General features: G+C 44.2%; 2 protein-coding genes across 2 annotated transcripts; one reads left to right on the forward strand and one right to left on the reverse strand.

Moving 5' to 3' along the window:
* The first annotated feature begins 12,014 nt into the window (after window positions 1–12,014).
* Window positions 12,015–12,452, forward strand: LOC136480507 (uncharacterized). The gene has a single exon (XM_066478030.1). The coding sequence runs from the start codon at window positions 12,015–12,017 to the stop codon at window positions 12,450–12,452; it is 438 nt and encodes a 145-aa protein (XP_066334127.1).
* Window positions 12,453–19,578: 7,126 nt separating this feature from the next.
* On the reverse strand, window positions 19,579–19,914 carry LOC136480508 (uncharacterized mitochondrial protein AtMg00810-like). The gene has a single exon (XM_066478031.1). It carries the CDS (start codon window positions 19,912–19,914, stop codon window positions 19,579–19,581), a length of 336 nt encoding a protein of 111 aa, XP_066334128.1.
* Window positions 19,915–21,303: the final 1,389 nt, after the last annotated feature.

Below are 21,303 nucleotides of genomic sequence, written 5' to 3' on the forward strand. Positions count from 1 at the left end.
TCACACCACCGAAGATTGATGTTGAATTCCATATTCATCGCATAACAGAGTTCATCCGATCAAGTCTCGCGTCACTTTTTTGTGAGGAATTAAATTAAAAGCCATGCAGAAGACAGTACATGTGACCACATCCCTATTTTGAAAGCCAAGCAGAGGAGCCATTGGTGTTGAAATGTTATTGTAACACCACCGTAACGCATGTGTGCGCCAAGTAAATAATTCAATTTGCAGACAAAACAAAGATGACACACTAGTTTAGCTGAAATAATGACAACATCCATCATTGAGGAAATTGACATGTCCATAGACAAGTAAACAACATTGGTCCATTTAAAATGCATGACAAAGAGATACATCGAATGCAACTTTATTTGTTGCTCTGCTAATGATTCCAAGAGCACGGGAACATAAAGAAGATAGAATGGTCTACAATTGAACTCTTTTTTAACGCTACGTCTAACATACCGAAAGACATGGGCAGTGATGATATGAACTCTTCTGCAGTCCATGTCATAAGCGATGACTGTCCTACCTCCCCAACAAAGAAAATCACATTCCAATCTGGGTGAGCTATAATCACTGTATACTCAGCACCCCAATCCACGAAACCAAATCTAATATTAATCCTTCCAAATGATGACCGTATGCTTTAATATCCAATTATTAATACCATAATCTTTAGGGATCTAGATTGCAAGCTTGGAATCATTGGGACCAGCAACAGTACATACACACAAGTGACCCTGAGCTTGATGCATGGAGTGTTGAAGACCACTAGGCCTATCAATTTTTCTCCATGTGTTTCCCTTCATATCCACATCAAGTATCATAGATTACTCCCCAGAGTTTCCCATAATGTGTAGACAACCGTTAAGAAACACACTTGGTTGTCTGTAAAATCTCACATTAGTATCCTCGCCCCATTCAGATTTCTTATAGATCCATGTTGTAGTTCAAATGAGTAGATCTCCACACCTGTGCACAAACCATCGACATCCACATAATCACATGGAAGTGCAAGGAGGCTGTCGGATCGAACCCCAAGCGAGCCTCACCAACAGAATGGCCAACATCATGGGTGCTAGACGGCAATATATTAAACTTCTAGGTCATTGGATTGTAGATGACATAGCGGTATCCATCAGCGCCAAGGCACCAGTATAGGATGAGGCCATTGCAGCAATCTGAGATGGCTATATTGTCAGGGTTGAAGGGCAACAATTCGAAGGAGGGGGCATACACTAGAGATGCTAGTAAAGTTTCGATTGTCATTCTTAATGTCGTAGAAGAAGCCGGCCATAGTCTGGGGCAGCACCTGATGGTTGTCGGAGATGAGGCGCTTCCAGGAGCGATAGACACATTTGCAGGAGAACAAGGAACGGGCGGGGAGGTGGCGGAGGATCTCCAGAACAAGATCCTCTGTGAGGCTGGCTAGTGCGTTCCTGTTGTTGGGGGCCGCCTCCATTTCGAAGAGCCTACGATCGTCATTGTGCAGTAGGATGAGAGCTTTCTTAGTAATGAGATCACTAAAGAGGAAAATAATCCAACAAAGATCCATCAGTGAAGTGCGAAAGCATACCCTTGTCTTTGAATCTAGCGGCGGCATGGCGCAAGGCGTGCAATGGTTTACACAAATTGCAAGAGGAACAATGCGCCGGACATGTGGGAGGTGGCGGCGACGCGGCGCGAGGCGTGCAATGGAGAGAGGAACAATGTGCCAACCTCAAAGATGGAGAATGGAATGGTGATGCAAATATGTTGTGGGTAATTGAGAAATGAGGAAATAACTAATGCTGAATTTACTACCGCTGGTAGACCAAACGGTCATGTAGAGCCGACGGCTAGAACGCCTATCCAGTCGGCTTGGCTTTTCATGCGACAGAGAAAATACCACAGCCGCATCTACTGTTAACCCGTGGGTGGTAGAAGTTTCAACTGTCGGTTTCCTTCATCAGGAGGCCTCGCTATCGGTCCAACCGGTGGTGGAAGTAAAGCACGGTCGCTTCTATTGCTGCGGTAGTCAAAGTGACGATAGTGATAAGTCAATCTGTAGTAGTGTTAGCATATAGATAGAACAAGTACGTGTGCCTCACTGGCCAAAGTATTCACATGTCATGCTTATATAGACGTGCACCGAATCAAAGTCATTGGCTCTGTGTCCTGCCTGCCTCATGCATGTTAGATAGTGGGGCACAGCCGACACTGGTGTGAATAAATACATTAATGAACTAGTACGCAATCATCTATATATATATGCTTCTCTGTCTGACGACAGGCAACAAAATATCAAAGCTCCTAATAAGGGGGATAGGTAGTGGTTCATGGAGTGCAAGCATGAATCTTGTATTAATTTGCTCTTTCTCATCAAACAGGGCACACGATAAGAGCGTTGTGACTAGCGAGAACTGAGAGGCATCGGGATAACTTGTGGATGTCCCAGCAGTGTACCCAGTGACACCATATGGATCTTGCTAATGCAGTCCAGTTGAAGACGACTAGATTTGGGCAATAGGGATCACCATGCACCCATGTCACAGTGCTTGACATTGTGCTGGAGCCGTCTAACAAGAACAAAAAGATGAGTAGCAGACCAGTCAGTTGCAAACACATACTGGAGTGCCTTTCTTCTGCATGGATAAGTGGGTCAGCCCGTAGCGCTACTGTAATTTGACTACTAGAACAGAATAATCATATTGGTGTACTGATCACTAATAATAGCAGCGAGAAGTCGCGTAAGAAGGCGAAGCTACAAAGCCTGTGCTAGACACAAACTACATCAGCAAAATATTAAACAGAGAGACTGACTATGAAAAAATTTTACACTACCACAGAAAACAATACATTAACCATCAAAATCAATTTCTAGAGGGGAGTATTCCAACCACTTCTAATCAAATGTCTCTGGAAATCAATCGCAGTTGATGTTTCTGACCATGCCGAAATAGATTTCTAGAGCGCTAGGAAAGCCTTGGGTCAGCCGTCTAGTAGTAGGCACATGGGATTCGAGCTTAGCACCTCTTGCTTCGTTTGGGCCCCACCTACTACTGCGCCACAGATTTAGTTGTGACTAAGTGTAGGATGCTATTCTTTTGTATTAAGTTTTACGAATCATGTGTTCAATATTTAAATTTTAAATGATTTCAAATGAAAAAGTTTGAAATGTGAAGATTTATACTTCGTCGAGCACCACATCTTCAGTATTGGGCATATGTTCATCCAAGGTCATTTGTAAAATTCAAAAAAAAATTGAATAAATATATGAAAATTTAAAACATAATTTGGTGATAAAAGATGATTTCAAATGAAAAAGTCATCAACTACGAAGCTATAGATTTCTTTGGGCTCTACAACTTTGATCTAAAGTTTGTTTTTGTCTACTTTGATATAAAACAGTAACATCCAATTTGTCCATTACTATACAACTCCGTAACACAATTTGGCATTTCACAATCCTAACAGTACAGTACTGGCAATTTAACTCCATAGTAAGCCATTACTCAGCCAAATTGTAGGCCGACTTATTACAGCCATGTGTGGCATAGTTGATTTCGCTTCATTCAATCACATTGCGATCAATAGCTCTGCAAGCTGTAAGACTCCCTCCCGGGAGGTGAGAGACCATGAACAACAACTGTGCATCAGATCCAGTGACGAAGTATGGCCTCAGTCCTCCTTATCTTCCAGGTTCCAAAAACTTCCCTTCAGATACCGATAACAATGCACCACCCGTCTTTGTTGTATGGAAATCTGGATTACTGTATGCTAGTCTGCATTTGGGTTGTAACAGTGCAGTGGACACCACTAAATCCAGTGGTTGGGTTGCTGATTCTTGTAACACCCTAAAATTTCATTATTTTTAAATTGGAGAAATGATTTAATTTAGAAAAATAATAATAAACTATGTTAAAAATAAAATAAAATATAGGTCTACAAACATGTATGTGCATTCATGCTGCTGCATATTATTTTTGTATTGTGAGGTTTGAAATCAAACTTTAAATTGATTTGAATTTGCAGTTCAAAATTTGTTTGGAAAATTAGAAAAGAAAAGGGAAAAACCTATTTCTATTTCTCCCCTCCTATTTGGCCCAGCTGCCATGGCCTGGCCTCTCTCCACTGCTTCCCCTCTCCTCCCCGCACGGGCCTACCCTGGATGCCGGCCCAGTCTCCTCTCTCTTTCTCACTCCCCCACATGGGTCGCTCTTCCTCCACCGGCCCAGCCGCCCCGCTCGACCTTTTCCTTTTCTCTCGCGCGGCCCGTGTGAGCAGGCCGGTCCAAAGGCCAGCCGAGCCGCTCTCCCTCTTCCCCTGTCTCACTGGCAGTCGGTCTCGTGTCCTTTCTCTCGCCGACAGGTGGGCCCGCCCTGTCAGGGCCTTCTCCCTCCTATGTCAGCTCCAGACTCCATCGGCGGAGTCCGCTTCCGCGCCATTTTCCCCCGATTGACTTGCGCTGCAAGCCGCCCCCGCACGTCGAGGCCTCTTAAATAGCAGCCCCGGGTGCGCCGCCCCGTTCCCAACTCTCTTCGCTAGACGCCGCCCTCGCTTTTGCTCCACGCCACCGCGCCGCCACCGACGCCATCCACCTCGCTGAGCACTACGCCGCCTCCGTCCGCTCCGCGCCTTGGTTAGGTACCTAGCCGAGCTCGCCTTGATATCCTCTCTCTCCCCGTGCTCTTGTTTCGTTCAGTGATGATCCGTAGGTCGTGTTTCATGAGCGCCGCTCGCCTCCAGCCATGGTGCCGCCGTCGGAACTCGCTGTTGGCCAGCCAACGTCATCTCTCCCACGCCCGATTCAATCCTGGCCGCCCGAGTCTAATCCAACAGCCTACAATTGATGATACCGGTTCGGCCGGCATATTTGCAAAAGAGACCCCTCCTATTCCTTAATCTAATCCGCCGTCCTTTCTTTTATTTTAAAGAGACCCTCGGGTTTTCGATTATAGAACCCACACTCCAATGTGCAAATCTAGAATACGTTTTCTTCTTTAGAAAGCATAGTTTCCTTCGGATTAGATTCAAAATATGTTTTCATCTATTTACAGTTTTGCCACTAATCTTGTTTTAGCCATAAAATCTCCGTTTTAACTCCGATTTGATCCGTTCAACTTGCATTAGGTTCGTAATTCCATAAACTACATGTTCATACTACTGTTAGGTATGTTTTCAACTCATAAAATTCGAGTTTAGATTTTATCTATTATTTTACTAAATGAAATCTTGTTTAAATCATAACTTCTTCATTTTAGCACCGATTTTTATGATCTTCGCGTCTGTGTGTTCGTAGCGAGACGTAGATTCGTTTTACAAACTTTTCATCTTGATTTTATGGTGATTGGTGTACTGTTCTAATCTATAACTTTTGTTTGCTATGCATGATTACTTCTGGATGCTTGTATGTTGCTGTGGTTATCGAGTATAGACGGTGAGCAATTCGTGGGTGACCAAGAGTACTACTTTGACGAGCAGGAATAGCAGGAGTACTTTGTTCAAGCAAGTATAGCATGGGATTATCCTTGTTTCCTATCAACTTTAATACATTTAATTCATGTTGCATGTGTCACCTTGATAGGAATTCCCTAGAATTGAACTTATACCTTGTCTCCTATGGTATATGCATTGGGTAGCTTTGCTAGTGCTCAACTAAACCATGATCTTGTAACTTGACTAATGGTATATGCAATAAACATTAAAATATAACTTTTTAGCAACTTGGAAAGATGGGGTGGAAGTGTTTAGCTACTTTCTAAATGCTTCAGACTCCTCCCTAAGGACTTATCTGTAAGTGATCATCCGGGACTTACAGTACAACTGTGAGGGCTACATGGCTCTAGCTTTAGGTCAATATGAGGACATTTTCTAGCTTGTTAGAGGTTACCTTTATGGCGCAAGAGGGGTGTGTTCCGGGTTGGATATAGTGCGGCCTCTGTCCGTCAGTGTATATGCTGCGTGTCATTGTGCCTGTCGGAAGGGGAGCCCTACATTCGCAGGCCATAGAAACCTAGTTGCCCTAACTTGTTAGACGAACCTTTGAAAGGCTTCATAGTGGCCCCTGCCTGCTCACCTTAGAAGTATTTTGGGAGTTATAAACCCGGGCATATGGGTATCACGACTCACGGTAAAAGTGTACAACCTCTGCAAAGTGTACAACCCGGGCATATGGGAGTCATGAAGGCCTTAGAACATTTATGGAATAGATGGTCACTAAGAATTATCTGTTTATGCTATTCATTATTCATGTTTACATTGATCATGTGTTTTACTTTGGGAATCAAGACAACTTGTTGCTACTTTTATGCTAAAATTGAGACAACTAAAAGCTGAATGCTGTTAAACCTGTGTCAAGCCTTTTGAGCCTCATGAACCCCATGTTACACTTGTTGAGTACGACATGTACTTACGCTTGTTTATTTTCATTATTTGGATAAAAATCCTGGATGGGTAACAGATGGCTATGTAATGAAGACTTTCCTGAGGATTACTAGACTTGTGGTCAACCAGTTGACGTCCCTGTGATATGGAGCTTCCGCGAGAGATTTTACTTTATACTTCCGCTATATTCATGTGAAGACTCTGTCTTATTATTCGTGATGTAATAAACACTTGTGATGATACTATTCATAATTTGTCGGCTTATGTGTGTGACTGATCTCTGGGCGCACATAAGATTTTGCATCCCATTTTATCCTTAAAATCGGGTGTGACAATTCTCCTTCACGCAGAACATTTTTTCATACTCCTAGGGCAAGATTTGATCCAATGAGCAAGCTACCTTGACCAAATTGCACTTAATTTTTTAAATTAAACATAAAAGGGATGATACATTTGGTTGTTATCAATGATATAATTAGAGCCAACTGATTACGAGGATTTCAAATTGTTATATTGATTTCTAGGAGCATGTCTCACGAGAATAAATGTACATGCCCCGAAAGACATACTACAAGTTTTGCATCAAGTGTGGATGGCCTTTTGCGAGTGGCCAGCCTGATGCGTATACTATTTTTTGACAAATTGCGAAAGGTGACTAAGACTAATGAGTACTTCTGCAGGGACTGAAGCAATCCAGTAGCCTCTGACAAGTGTGTGATACTAGCTATAAAATTTCTTTGTGGAGACTAAGAAAATCTACACGGTGGCTTCCAACATATATGCTCATCGGAGACAAGTGGTTCTGGTCCAAACATGCTCTAACAACAGCCATCTGTTGTAACCACATCCATGTTGGTTCTTCACTACTTCCATTCCTCGATGTGGATGTGGTTCCAGATTCCTCCTAGTCCTAATCCTACATCAGCATGTCCCACCCACTGCATGGCTACACCATAGAATTTCGTGATGCCTGTGAGTCTTTGACAATGACTGTATCAGGCGTTATGTATATTCCCTACTGGAGTGCTAGGCTGGGAGAAGACTACAGCTTATATGTGCATGCATACAATTTTCATGATTTGGTAATAAGAATGGATAAGAGAAGTTGTGATATCACTTTTATAACAAGTGTCCTGTTTTAACAAAATCTGAGGGTAACGGGGACACTTCTGTTTTTGCTGTATATTAAAGACAGACAATTTTATCTGGTAGTTGTAGTACAGAGATATCTATAACATCATTCATGATATTTAATCGGCATATCACTTTAGCTACTGTTGTGAGAAGAGTAAGTGAAGATGTTTTTCCAACTTCATTTAACTTCAGTTATCAAGGCATATATTTTTCTAATACAAAGACGACCCTATATTACAGTACTACAAACTGTGTTTATCACCGAAGTACAAACGAATATGAATGTCTGGTGCCTTCATGGCTCATACAGAAATTAACTATATATGGTGGCGCAAGCATACAAATTGTGTTTATGTGCCAGATATACATACTGGATTTTTTTGAGTTTGCGCTTTGTCATTTCCAGCTATAACCACAAAAATAAATAATTAGCCCTATTTGTTGGCTCCTATAAGTTTTTTTTGAGACATATATAATTTAACGATAGGAACTAACAAATTGAACATATGATTTAAGTATATATGTTATGTTTCACCACATAAAAAATATTCCTTAACAACTCATATATTAATGATACTAAAAAATTGTTTTTTAGACCATATCAATACCAATCATATATAATTTATATAGGTCGTTACTATAGATACATTTATATATTTAATGAAAATATTTGACATATCTATATTTATAGTGTATCCATTACTGCACATATATTTTATTAATGGGAAAATCCAATCATCGTCTTGAGAATTGGTGGAGGCCACTGGTGTCCTAGCCTTTAAGATTCCTTTAGAGTAAACAATCGATTATTATAATGCTCAAATATTATTATCCTGTTAGGTTAGCACATCTACCACATTCGAGATCTCACTTAAAGCTGTACCACTTATCTTAAGAGATAGGGACTAGTGGAAAAATATTTTTGTTAGCATTTTGCAGGCTGCACCTTTATATGGTTGTACCATTCTGAAATGGCTGGGGCACGTTACCGAGTGATGTACGACGCCGGCTTCCGGATCAGCCTATGTGTTGGAGTTCTCCTTGGAACGGTCGTCAACTATGATGCCAACGAACAACAAAGACATTGCCATTCCTAATGGGCAATTGAGCTTATGGTAGTGCAAGGAAATATATTAGGAGCATACTGTGTCATCTTGATTTCTGGAGAAAGATAGGAGAGACAAGCATATGTGCAGCGGTTGGGTAGCATCTCAACAGCGGACATCAACAGCCGTGATTCCAGATTCCTCCTATTCCAATGACCTATATTATATTGATACGTCGGGTCCAACACATGGTTTTCCCCAATTGAGCTCCAGCCTCTTTTATATGTAGTGCAAGCATATCAAATAAGCAAGCTAGGCACAACTGTTGTTTGGGCACTGAGCAATGTAGGATTCTGGGAGTCTCTATTATAAGGAGGTCCATGCACACAAATGACTTGGTGGATGGCATGGGTGAATGAATTTTCCTAATTTAAACTAGCTTCAGACATGAATAAATTAATATATTTTGCCAAATAGGCCTGCATGGTTCATATATACATCGTGGTTACTTCCCCCAATCCATAATTACGCTTGCATTGCAGCAGCGAATAGCCATACCAACAGGTAAAAACTCCCTGCTGGGCAGGCATCTGTACAAGAATCACTACTGCAGACGGGCTCTTTGTCGAGTGCTTAGGGCACTTGGCAAAGCCCCTATTGCACTCGGCAAAGGCTTTGCCGAGTGCCGCACTCGGCAAAGAGCAGTCGACAAAGAACCCGTCGGCAAAGGTTTCTTTGCCGAGTGCCACATATCGGACACTCGGTAAAGTCTTTGCCGAGTGTCACGTCAGCACTCGGCAAAAAAAAACCGACGTCAACTCTGACGGCCTCTTTGCCGAGTGCCACCTCAGCGGCACTCGGCAAAGAATTTTTTCTTTTCTTTTTTTGAAAATTCTTTGCCGAGTGCCATACTCTTGCACTCGGCAAAGAATTTTTTTCTTTTTTTAAAAAAAAATCTTTGCCGAGTGCCATGGCTCTGGCACTCGGCAAAGCTGGAAAATTGGGTCTCTGCTTCCCATCTTTGCCGAGTGCCATGGTCACGGCACTCGGCAAAGCACTCTTTGCCGAGTGTGGCACTCGGCAAAGAGGGGAAAATGCTTTTTTTTGTTTTTTGCTTTCCATCAGCACAAACAAAGAAATAACATATATATCAACACACAGCACATGATATATCACATACACATCCATATTCCATCACATACACATCCATAACCCATCACATACACATCCACCATCCATAATACATCACATACAAATCCATTGTCCATAATCCATCACATACATTCGCATCATCCATGACAATATCCATCACAATATATATATGTCTCTAGTAGTAGTCCAACATAAGGCTAAGTCTAACACAAGTCCATGCAACATGAAAAGAAACAAATAAATGGTACCTACTACCAGCCTCCCCACCCGGAGTGTGAACTGCCACCTTGAGGAGGGTCAGTTGTCCACCTGGCCTGTGGAGAAGGGCCACCTTGAGGAGTCGGGTTCGAACCCGCCAACTGTGGCTGCACAAAGGAGAAGCGAATTCATGAGTATCTACAGGAGGGCCGCACAAGCTAAAGGAATAAACAACCATATATACTCACCGGAGTCCCTATAGGAGGAGGAGCCACAACTGGAGTGAGCAGCGACTGGGGCACAACCACACCTGGCAAGGCCTGAAGGCTCGCCATGAAGCTGAACATGTCCTGCAGCCTCTGCGCCTCGGCCGCCCTCTGGGCTTATGTGCCGAAGACAGCATATCATAGTACACCTTTGCGGATTCCTCTGGCTCGTCCTCTAATCCTTCACCGAACCGTGCCTCCTGAAAGTCATCCATCCAGTCTGCTACCCCGGCATCTCCATCAAAAGCCTCGAGGCGTGGTCTCACCACCTCCTCTCTAATCTCTAATACGATCGGCTTCACCATGGTGGATCCAGCAGGTATAGTTTAGCGTGAACCCATACTTGCAAAGATCTTCCCCCACGTTCTTCCTATTCTTTCTTACACGGTTGTCACATTTGCTGCAGGGACACGGCATCCGATCGACCCTCTAGCAGCCTCGCCAAATGAATGCTCCAAGAAAGCATTAGTCTTAGTCATCCATTCTGGGGTCATACTTGCATGGCCCGTGTACATCCAATCACGGTTCTCCATCCTCTGGCATATACATATGTAAGCGAGTAATATAACCAGCACTTGCATCTACACGGCGTTCCTACCATCTAATAGGTGAGGATAGGTCCTAATCCCACCCGCGGATGCGTATATGAGGTCAGTTTCAATCAGTGTTTTCCTAAATGCTAAACGGTAAACAGTCGGTCACCTACCGTTTAGCCATTATTCGGGCAAAACGTCCCATTAAACGGGGCTAAATGGCCAATTAAACGGGGTAAACGGGTGATTAAACGGAAATGACGCACCATCGTGTAGCGTTTACACGGTGTTTAAACAGGCTAAACGACCGCTTAGGCGAACAGTGGTTTCAATGCTCTGCTCCTATCTGAGACAGAATTTCAGCAGCACCTCCCCGCTGTTCTCCCGATACACGTCCTGCAAGGGAGAGTGTGTATCCGGAGAACAACAGGGAGGTGATGCCTCGGACCGGAGCGAACCATGGAAACTAACCTCATCTACGCATCCACGGGCTGTCCAAAATACGTGGACAATCCGAAAGAGATACGGTCGTAGATATGCAAAGATCTGCATACCTCCGACCGTATCTCTTTCGAACGGGAGACGCCTAACTAGGCTACGTGACCATATAAAACATGCATGCAAAGGAGGAGGGGGTTATACCTAGGGTGGCGGTGGAGTCAGGCTAGCGGGGCAGTGGCGTGTTGGTGCAGTGGCGAGGCGATGCGGTGCAGGCAGACCAGCAGCGCCGACGAAGACGATCGGGGTCGCCGAGTCCCTCCCACGGGTCCTTCTCCTACATAAAAGGCAATAGGTTAGAATCCATTGAAAATTTCGGCAGCACCTCCCATGCACGGGGAGGTTTCCAAAACCTGTAAGAAACGTAGGCGCGATGGCCAACAACCACATATATACCAAACATAGGCACAAAGGCCAACAAACATATATATACCAAGACGAGCCATGTACTTTAGTTCTCTTTCCATGCAGATAAAAGTATCGAAGTAGTACAACAACAAGTACTACTACCACTACAACTACTACTAACACTAACACTACTACTATCACTACTTACTACTAACAATACTACTAACACTACTAACTACTAACTACTACTACTTACTAACTACTACTAAGTACTACTACTAACTACTACAGGTGTAGGGCATACCTTCGCGACGAGAATGGCAACAACGAGGGTCGGCGACGACGGCGGGGACGACCGCAGCGGCGTGAGGGTCGACGGGCCTAGGCCGGCACCTTCCTTCTCCTCTCCTTCTCCTTCTCCTCCTCTCTTCTCCCCTGCCTCCTCCTCCTCTCTTCTGCAGTGGCCACCGATGGGGGCAGTGGCCGCCGACGGGGGAGGTGGTCGCCGAGGGGGGCTTGCAGGTGGGGGAGGTGGCCGCCAAGGGGGGCGGCGCAGGCGATGGAGGCCAGGCGGGGGCGGTGGCCGCAGCGCGCCTCCTCCTCCTCTCTTCTGCAGTGGCCGCAGGCGGGGGCGGTGGCCGCCGGCGGGGGAGGTGGCCGCCGAGGGGGGCGCACAGGCGGGGGAGGTGGCCGCCGAGGGGGCCAGTGCGGACGGTGGAGGCCGGGTGGGGGCGGTGGCCACCGACGAGGCGTGCCGCGGCAGCGCTGGGGCCACACGGGCAGGCGGCCTGGGGGCACCGGCCGGCGAGGGGCCACCGCACGGGGACGGGAGCCGCGGGGGCCCACGCGGGGAGGCGCGATGGCCGGGGCGGAGGCGCGGGCCGACGATGTGCGGTGGCGGCGGCTGAGAGAGAGAGAGGTGAGAGGGAGAGAGAAATGAGAGAAAGAGAGAGAGAGCGCGCCGGCCGGGCGCGGGTGAAGGGATAAGGGCGGCTTTGCCGAATGCTAGATCGGTGGCACTCGGCAAAGTCAATTTTCTTCGCCGAGTGTCGTGATCTGGCACTCGGCGAAGTTTTAAAAAAAATTCAGCAGCTCTTTGCCGAGTGCCAACCCTAGGCACTCAGCAAAATAATTTTTTTTTTGGTTTTTTGCCACCAATTTTTTTAAAGGTTTAGTACACTACCACAAACAACATGTTTAAATTTGGGACATTTTCATTGCCTTTTGGCATATTTCTATAGTTTATTTTGTTTTGTTGAATTTTTCTAGAAAATGTAAGTTTGAATTGCAGGTGCATTGAATAATGGATTACATTCGTTCAAAAAATGTTATCCTTGTTTCTTAGTGTAAATTTAGGCTAAATCCAGGAACTGCCTCGAAATTTCGATCAACGTGCTCACAGGGCAACGCCACCAACTTGCGTGGGAGTGATTTTTTAATTGTATAAAATGCGAACGAATTCCGAAAATCATGAAACTTGTCGAGTTGTCGCCGTATCGTATGCGTATGTCGTGGAAAAAATTTGAAAAAGTTTCGAGCACGTTGTCACGTCCGATGCTCACAAACCAGGACATCTCCACAAGTGATCACATGTGGAGATGTCCTGGTTTGTGAGCATCGTACGTGACAACGTGCTTGAAACTTTTTCAAATTTTTTCCACGGCATACGCATACGATATAGCGACAACTCGACAAGTTTCATGATTTTCGGAATTCATTCGCATTTTATACAATTAAAAAACCACTCCCACGCAAGTTGGCGGCGTTGCCCCATGAGCACGTTGATCGAAATTTCAAGACAGTTCCTGGATTTAGCCTAAATTTACACTAAGAAACAAGGATAACATTTTTTGAACGAATGTAATCCATTATTCAATGCACCTGCAGTTCAAACTTACATTTTCCAGAAAAATTCAACAAAACAAAATAAACTATAGAAATATGCCAAAAGGCAATGAAAATGTCCCAAATTTAAACATGTTGTTTGTGGTAGTGTACTAAAGCTTCAAAAAAATTGGTGGCAAAAAACCAAAAAAAAAAAAATATTTTGCCGAGGGCTAAGTTTTGGCACTCGGCAAAATAAATTCTTTGTCGAGTGCCAAACAGGGGGCACTCGGCAAAGAGGACGCCGCTGGATACCGTTAGGCCCCTACCAATCTTTGCCGAGTGTCTGCCTTTACCGAGTGCCATATTTTGCCGAGTGCGGCGCTCGGCAAAGCAGGTCTTTGCCGAGTGCCCGAAATTTGGCACTCGGCAAAGATTTTTGCACTCGGCAAATCACGTGTTTCCCGTAGTGAATAAAGCCCGGGTTTTCCCCAAATCGTAATTTCCACTTTGGATATGAGCCAATTTGGAGTCTCAATCAGTGAACTATAACCATCAAAAAATTGAACCTGAGGAAATTGGAGGGTCCAATTTTAGTAAACGAGCCAGTTTTTGACCTGGCAGATTGTACTTGAGTTGGTTTTAAGCTTGTTTTGTCTTGTATTTGGATCATATACGCAGCAAGACCACACTATAAATATAAAGAGGGTTTCAATGGTATCTAATGGAACTAATTGTGAATAAACTACTCTTTTACCATAATGGTCTCTCCAAACCATAGTTCTCTATTCTTACTTGGTCTTGATGGCGATTTTGGGCATTTTAGCATGCTTGATGACATTTGGTACAAAATCAAACAAGTGATACTAGAGACCAATGTCCAGAAACTACTTTATATGAAACTACTTTAGCAAGGGACAATGTGTCTAGGCTCACACGGAATTTATGATGGGGGAGAGTTGATCAAATGGCTTGGACAATATGTAACAAGTGCGTCCGGAATTAAACCATCCAGATGTCACTCATATCCAGGGCTTGAACATGTTGCCTGACAGAGTGTTCGTGTACATATTGCTGTTCTAGGTGTCCAGGGTAATGGATGCTTAACCTGGCATGCATTTCTGAGCCAGGATCAGTGCATTGCCACGGTACACAAGTCAAAGGTTGCAGTTGACACCCTGGTGGCCAACCCATGGTTAAGCCATTTTCAGAGGATTCAAGAGATAACGCGGTTTCTCATGACTCCTAATTCCACTCCTAACCACCCACGTGTCAACTATTTCATGCTTGGTTGCTCAATCGAATTAATCAATTATCTGAATAATGACCATGTCATCTTGTACTGCAGTACTAGAAAAGGGCTCATCGTCCACGTGCTGCAACCAATATATGGTCTCTGTTGTTATCTGCAAAATATCATTTACCAGGCTTGATATAGTGAGACAAATCAATGAACGAAATGATGAGCATTTAAGAGAATGCCACTTTTTTGGCAAATTCGACGACTTCGTTGTTCATGGTTCAGTTGAATTGAAAACGGACTTCAAAGGTAATTGTTGTTTGCTTGCTTGAACTCAGAACTTGGTGAAGGTGAAATCAGAATGAAAATGTGTGTTTTCAGTGGCTTGATTTCTTTTATACGTGTCTCCTAGATTGGAAAATGTACTTTGGCACTCTCAAAATTGACACTTAAAATGAGTACATTTTTTTGTGAACAATTTTTCCTTTTACTGCAAGCTGTCATAGTATAGTTCCATCTTTATTTAGATAAATGAAGATTGGCATTTATCTCATACAATTCAAACAATATGATCCAATCCTCCAAGAATAGTTGCAGCCTCTAAACAACTTGGGTACGGTGTCACTACTAGATAATCCAGTTTAGAAGATACTTGAATTTATTTACAGATGCAGATGTATGAATCATGCTGGGCCAAACAACTTATGCCCGTCTAGGATACAGAAGATTTACGAGATAACGTGGTTCTTGATACCTCCTAATCCCACTTCCCATCTCCATGCGCAAGTAGCCAGTTCAATTCACTTGCAGACTTCCAATCTGCATGTGCAGGTAGCCTGTTCAATTCACTGGCGACTCCATTCACTAGTGTTATGCCTATTTATGTACATTTCTGCAAACTAAGTTGACAAGCGATAACTAGGACTAAGGTAGGAGTTGGTTGCTGAAGGAAGACTACCACTGTGGCTGGTTCCTATCTATATATATATCATTTTGTTGGAGACAAGTGATAAATATGAGGAATGGTGAGGGGAGGTGGATAGGGTACACTGTTGCACTTTGTCTAAAGTTGCTGTTGGTCGCATAGATGATCTAATCTTATACGAGTACAAACACTACTTTGCCCTCGGCAAAGCCTTTGCCGAGTGCAGCACTCGGCAAAGAGCCTCCACTAAAAAATCCGTCGGCAAAGAATTCTTTGCCGAGTGCCTTTTATCGGGCACTCGGCAAAGTCTTTGCCGAGTGCCCGACACTCTGCAAAGTTGGAACCGAAAAAAAAACCCGAAAAAAATGAGAAAAAAATGGAAAAAAATGGAATTTTTTTTAATCGGTGGAGGCCCCCACCGACCAGCGCCCGCCCATCTCCGGCATTTTTCGCGTAAATTTCGCAACAACACGGCCAACGGGACTCAAACCCGCGACCTCCCCCTGCGTGCAAACCTCCTCTACCACTACACCACACGGATTCCGTTTTAGTTCCCAACATATTATACTAAACCGAGGGTAAATTGCTTATTTGAGGCCCTAAACGAATTCAAATAAAACAGTTGTAAACTACAAAGTTTCATAACTTTTCGAGATCTACACTTTTAGTTTAGGAAGTTTTTCCATCCGAGGTCGTTTACAAAATTTGAATTTCAAAATTTTGAAATTCAAACGCAGTTTTGCATGACAAGATGATTTCAAATCAAAAAGTTGCCAACTATAATGTTTCATAACTTTTCGAGATCTACAGAGTTTATTTTGGTTGTTTTTCCATCCAAGGTCGTTTGAAAAGTTCGAATTTTAAATTTTTGAAATTCAAACACAGTTTTGCATGACAAGATGATTTCAAATAAAAAAGTTGCCAACTACAATGTTTCATAACTTTTCGAGATCTACAGAGTTTATTTTGGTTGTTTTTCCATCCGAGGTCGTTTGAAAAGTTCAAATTTTAAATTTTTAAAATTCAAACACAGTTTTGCATGACAAGATGATTTCAAATTAAAAAGTTGCCAATTACAAAGTTTCATAACTTTTCGAGATATACAAAGTTTATTTTGGTTGTTTAGTCATCTGTTCATCCTACATGGTCGTTCTAACATTATTCACAAATCTTATATATCTCTCTTGTAGTTTCATAAACTACAAGAGAGATATGTTAGATTTGTGAACAAATTTACTTTCACTTTGTCATATGAAGAAAAGACCAAAACAAACATTGTACATCTTGATGAGTTATACAACTTTGTAGTTGAAATTTTTTTCATTTGAATTAATTTACTGCTTCAAAATGTGCTTTGAAATTTTCTTTGCCGAGTGTAAAAAAACACTTGGCAAAGAGCTTCTTTGCCGAGTGTAAAAAAAACACTCGGCAAAGAAGCTCTTTGCCGAGTGTCAAAAAAAACACTCGGCAAAGGCGTCTTTGCCGAGTGCCCGAAAAACAACACTCGGCAAACCACTTGACACTCAGCAAAGAGCCGGTCTCCGGTAGTGAAACCATCAATCGAAACTACGAGCTTCGGCAGCCTTGTTCATGTCTTGAAATCAGGTATTGCAATACAAAAGAGTTTAGCGTCCATGTGCTTCAACCCATGGTCTCTGTTGTTATCTGGGAAAGAGCATTAAAGAGTCTTGGTATAGGAAGACAAACCAATGAATGAAATGATAAGCACTTTTTTTTACGAAGCTGGAGGGATTTGCACCCCTACAGAATTTTATTAAAAAGTTAAGGCAAAAAGAGAGTTACAAGAAAGTTACAAGGTACAAGAAAGCTACAAATGACATAAGAGACAAACAAGGTCAGCAAAAAAATAAGAGAAAACACAAATATTACAGCAGATTGTGAATCCATAAATCAAAGGAGATGGTATCTTCGCTTCTTGCTCTAACTGTCAACAAGTTGAGCTCTGAAAGGAAGAGGCCACTAGCAGCATCAACCAAGCAGGTATGTTTTTGAAGATGACATCATGTCTAGCAGTCCAAATTATAAGCAATTAAAAGAATGCTATTTTTTTTGGCAATTTGATGGCTTCATTGTCCATTCTTAGGTTGAACAGAAGACGGACTTTGAAAGTATTTGTTTTCCTCAACAAAGAATTTGAGATGTATGTATACTTCCCTCCTGTTTCGTCAAAAAGAGATGTATGTATATACTTCATTCCTGGAAATACTAGCCTCTCTGAAACCTGGTGAAGGTGAATTCAGAAAGAACATGTGTCTTCTGGGCTTGAGTTCTTTTGATTTAAGTGTCGCCTGGATTGGAAAACTGTAATTTAGCTCACCCAGTGGTACTCTGCTATAAAAACTACCATTTCTAAAAGCTGTTATAGTATATATAGTTCCATTTTTATTTAGATAAAAATTGTATTGATTTCATACAATTAAAGCAATATGATAAAATTTCTCCGAGATTACTTTGGTCCTCTACACACAATTACGATACAATGTCACTACTTCAAAAATACATTTCTGCCAAATGGAGACAAAACGCAATAAGCAACTCTATTTTACCTAATTAAACGGCCACTCTCTCTCCTTATCTCTTTTTTTGATGAATTCAGGAGGGGTTTCCCCCTACTATGAGACAAAGAAGGTAATGAAAAAAATAAGTAAAATTACACAAAGCTGTCTAGCCATTGACTAATCTGTGGTTGATAAGCAGCCTTTGCTCTAAGAATAACTTGAGCAAATTCTCTCTTGAATATAGCTTTACAACGTTGCAGAGATGGTTGGATGCCCCTGAAAATGAGATCATTCCTGACAGACCAAATACTCCAGCACATCGTGATTAAGATTTCCATGGCAAAAGGACAGTGAAGCTACGTTCTGAACATAACTATTATGTCTAAATAATCAACAAATTGAGGAACCAGCAAACCCAAACTTGCCAAACAAGTATGTGCAAAGGAGCAGTCAAGAAACAAATGGGTAACAGATTCTTCAGTTGGCAAAGTTGCGCAGAAGACACAATTATGGTCTTCTAAAAACATGTTCATGCTTCTCAATAATTGTCTAGTGCTTAACTTGTCCCTAAGAAGCAGCCAAAAGAAAATCTTTCTCTTGTTCTGACAACTAATCTTCCAAAGCCATCTAAACACTGGGTGAACTTGTGATGAGCCTTGTGTTGGCTCAAATAAATCTCAGATTCAGATTTTGGGAACTACCAGAGGGCAGCTTGGCCCTTGGCCACTTAGATTGAAGAGAAATGCAATGGCTTGTTCTGATACAAAGGTGTGCCCCTGCTTTTATTGGCAGAGGGCAACATCTACTATCTACCTGCTCCAACATATTTTCTAACCACTAAAGTGGATGCTGAGCATATTCCTATTACAAAGGCTCGAAAGTCAAGGAAAGTAAAATACAGAAAAGTAAGATACAAGTGCTGCTGAGCACTAGGCGTATCTGTCATTCTCCCCCTAAACCTTGTGTCAAGCACTGGAAGTGATCTGCTATAGCCCAATCCTCGCCCTTATCTCTTGGAACTTAGACTTTTCCAACGACTTGGTGAGAATATCGGCTAGCTAATCAGTAGTGGCAATGTGGATGGCCTTGATGCTCCTATCCTCCAATCAATCTCTAATGAAGTGGTACTTGATGCGGATGTGCTTGCTCCTCTCATGGAAGACAGTGTTCTTGGCCAGAGCTAGAGCAAACTTGTTGTCCACCTTCAGCTCACCCACATCCACCTTCCTACCAAGGAGCTCTGCCAGCATCCTTGACAACCATAGTGCCCGAGTTGTTGTAGTGGTGGTGGCGATGTACTCTACTTCACAGCTTGAGAGGGCCACCACCTTCTTCTTGAGGGACTGCTAGCTGACCAACCAATCATCGAGGAAGAACATCATCCCAGTTGTGCTCTTGCTAGTATCCACATCACCGGCGAGGTCGCTGTCGCAATAGCCGATGAACCACACCGTATCGGGGGCCCTTCCGTAGTGGAGACTATAGTCGAGGGTGCCCGCCACGTAGCGTAGGATTCGCTTGACGGCCTACAGATGCTCCATCATCAACCGTTTCATGAACCGGCTCATGTACCCAATGGCAAATGCGATGTCCAGCCGCGTATGGACTAGGTAGCGCAAGCTCCCAATCAGCCACCGGTAATGGGTTGGATCAACCTCCTCCGTCATGCTCTCCTGACTCAGCTTGAGCTTCTCCTCCATCGGGGTGTGGGACGGATTGCAGCCTGTCATGCCACCGAGCTCGAGGATGCGTTTGGCGTAGTGGGTTTGGCGGAGGGTGACCCCGCTAGTGTCCTGGCGCACTTCGATGCCGAGATAGAAGCAGAGGAGGTCGAGGTCACTCATGTCGAACGCCTTCTTCATCTGTGCTTTGAACACCTCCACCTTCTGCTATTCAGCGCCGGTGATGATGAGGTCATCAACATAGACGCTGACTAGTAGAACATTATGTCCGCTGCCCCGCCGGTACACCACCCTTCATGCGCGCTCTGCTTGAAGCCAATCGTCTTGAGTGTGGCATCGAGCTTCACATTCCAGGCATGCAGTGCCTGGCATAGGCCATAGAGTGCCTTGCGCAAATGGTACAACTTCCCCTCTTCTCTGGCGATGGCGTAGCTAGGTGGCCGGTGCACGTAGACCTCCTCCTTGAGGTCACCATTGAGGAAGGCGGACTTCACATCCATGTACTGCACTTGCCAACCCTTTTGCGCCGCTAGTGCGAGGAGGACACGGACTGACTCCATGCGCACCATGGGGGCGAAGGCGTCATCGTAGTTGATCCCCTCCTGTTGAACAAAGCCATGCGCTACTAGCCGCACCTTGCGCTTGATCACCGCACCTAGCTCATCCTTCTTGAGCTTGAACACCCACTTTAGGGTGATGGGACGGTGGCCGTCAGGCAGTGGCACCAGCTCCCAAGTGCGGTTCTACTTGACGGACTTGAGCTCCTGCTCCATTGCTGCCTGCCACGCCGGATCACCCTAAGCCTTAGCATAAGTGGTCGGCTCACCGTCGTGCGTTATATGTAGCTGAGCAAAGAACCTCTCGGGTTGGTCCAGTGGAGACTGCTCTCCGAGCATGTTTGCCACCATGCAGTTTTAGAGGGGCTCATCGTCGTAGTAGGCGTCCAGGCGGTCTTAATCATCCTCTAGTGGCATCACGTACTCGACCCTCGGCTGCCCTGAGTGCGCTGGTGTCACAGCGAGCGAAGTAGAAGATACCAGGGTGGTCGGCTGTTGCGACGGAGAGGTTGGTTGCGGTGCTAGAGTGGTTAACGCTGCTACCGATGAGCTCCCGACTGCCACCGATGGGCTACCGAGCTCCCCTAGATTTGGTGATAGCGAGCGTGGTGGAGCTGATGAAGAGGTCGGCGCTGGTGATGTCGATGAGGATGCACCTTGCGCTCCCTCAGCACCGCCCACCCATGCGTACTCGACGGTAAAGTCATGGAGCATGGTCAGTGACACGTCATCCACCACCTTGTCCCATGCCCAGCCACGCCCTTCATCAAACACGATGTCGTGCACCACGCGCACGCGCCGTGTCGCCGGGTCGAGCATGAGGTAGGTCTACGTAGCAGATGAAGACCCCTGGTGAGCTGTGATCATTGAGCTTGCTGACATGGTTTAGCTCCTTGATGAAGGCAAGGCAGCTAAAGATGCGTAGGTAGCTAACTGCTGGCTTGCGCCTATGCTAGGCCTCATACGACGTCTTGCCGTCGAGCGCACTGGTCGGCGAGCGGTTGAGCAGGTA

This window comes from Miscanthus floridulus, chromosome 9 (assembly GCF_019320115.1).
Source record: "Miscanthus floridulus cultivar M001 chromosome 9, ASM1932011v1, whole genome shotgun sequence".
Taxonomy (NCBI): Eukaryota; Viridiplantae; Streptophyta; class Magnoliopsida; order Poales; family Poaceae; genus Miscanthus; species Miscanthus floridulus.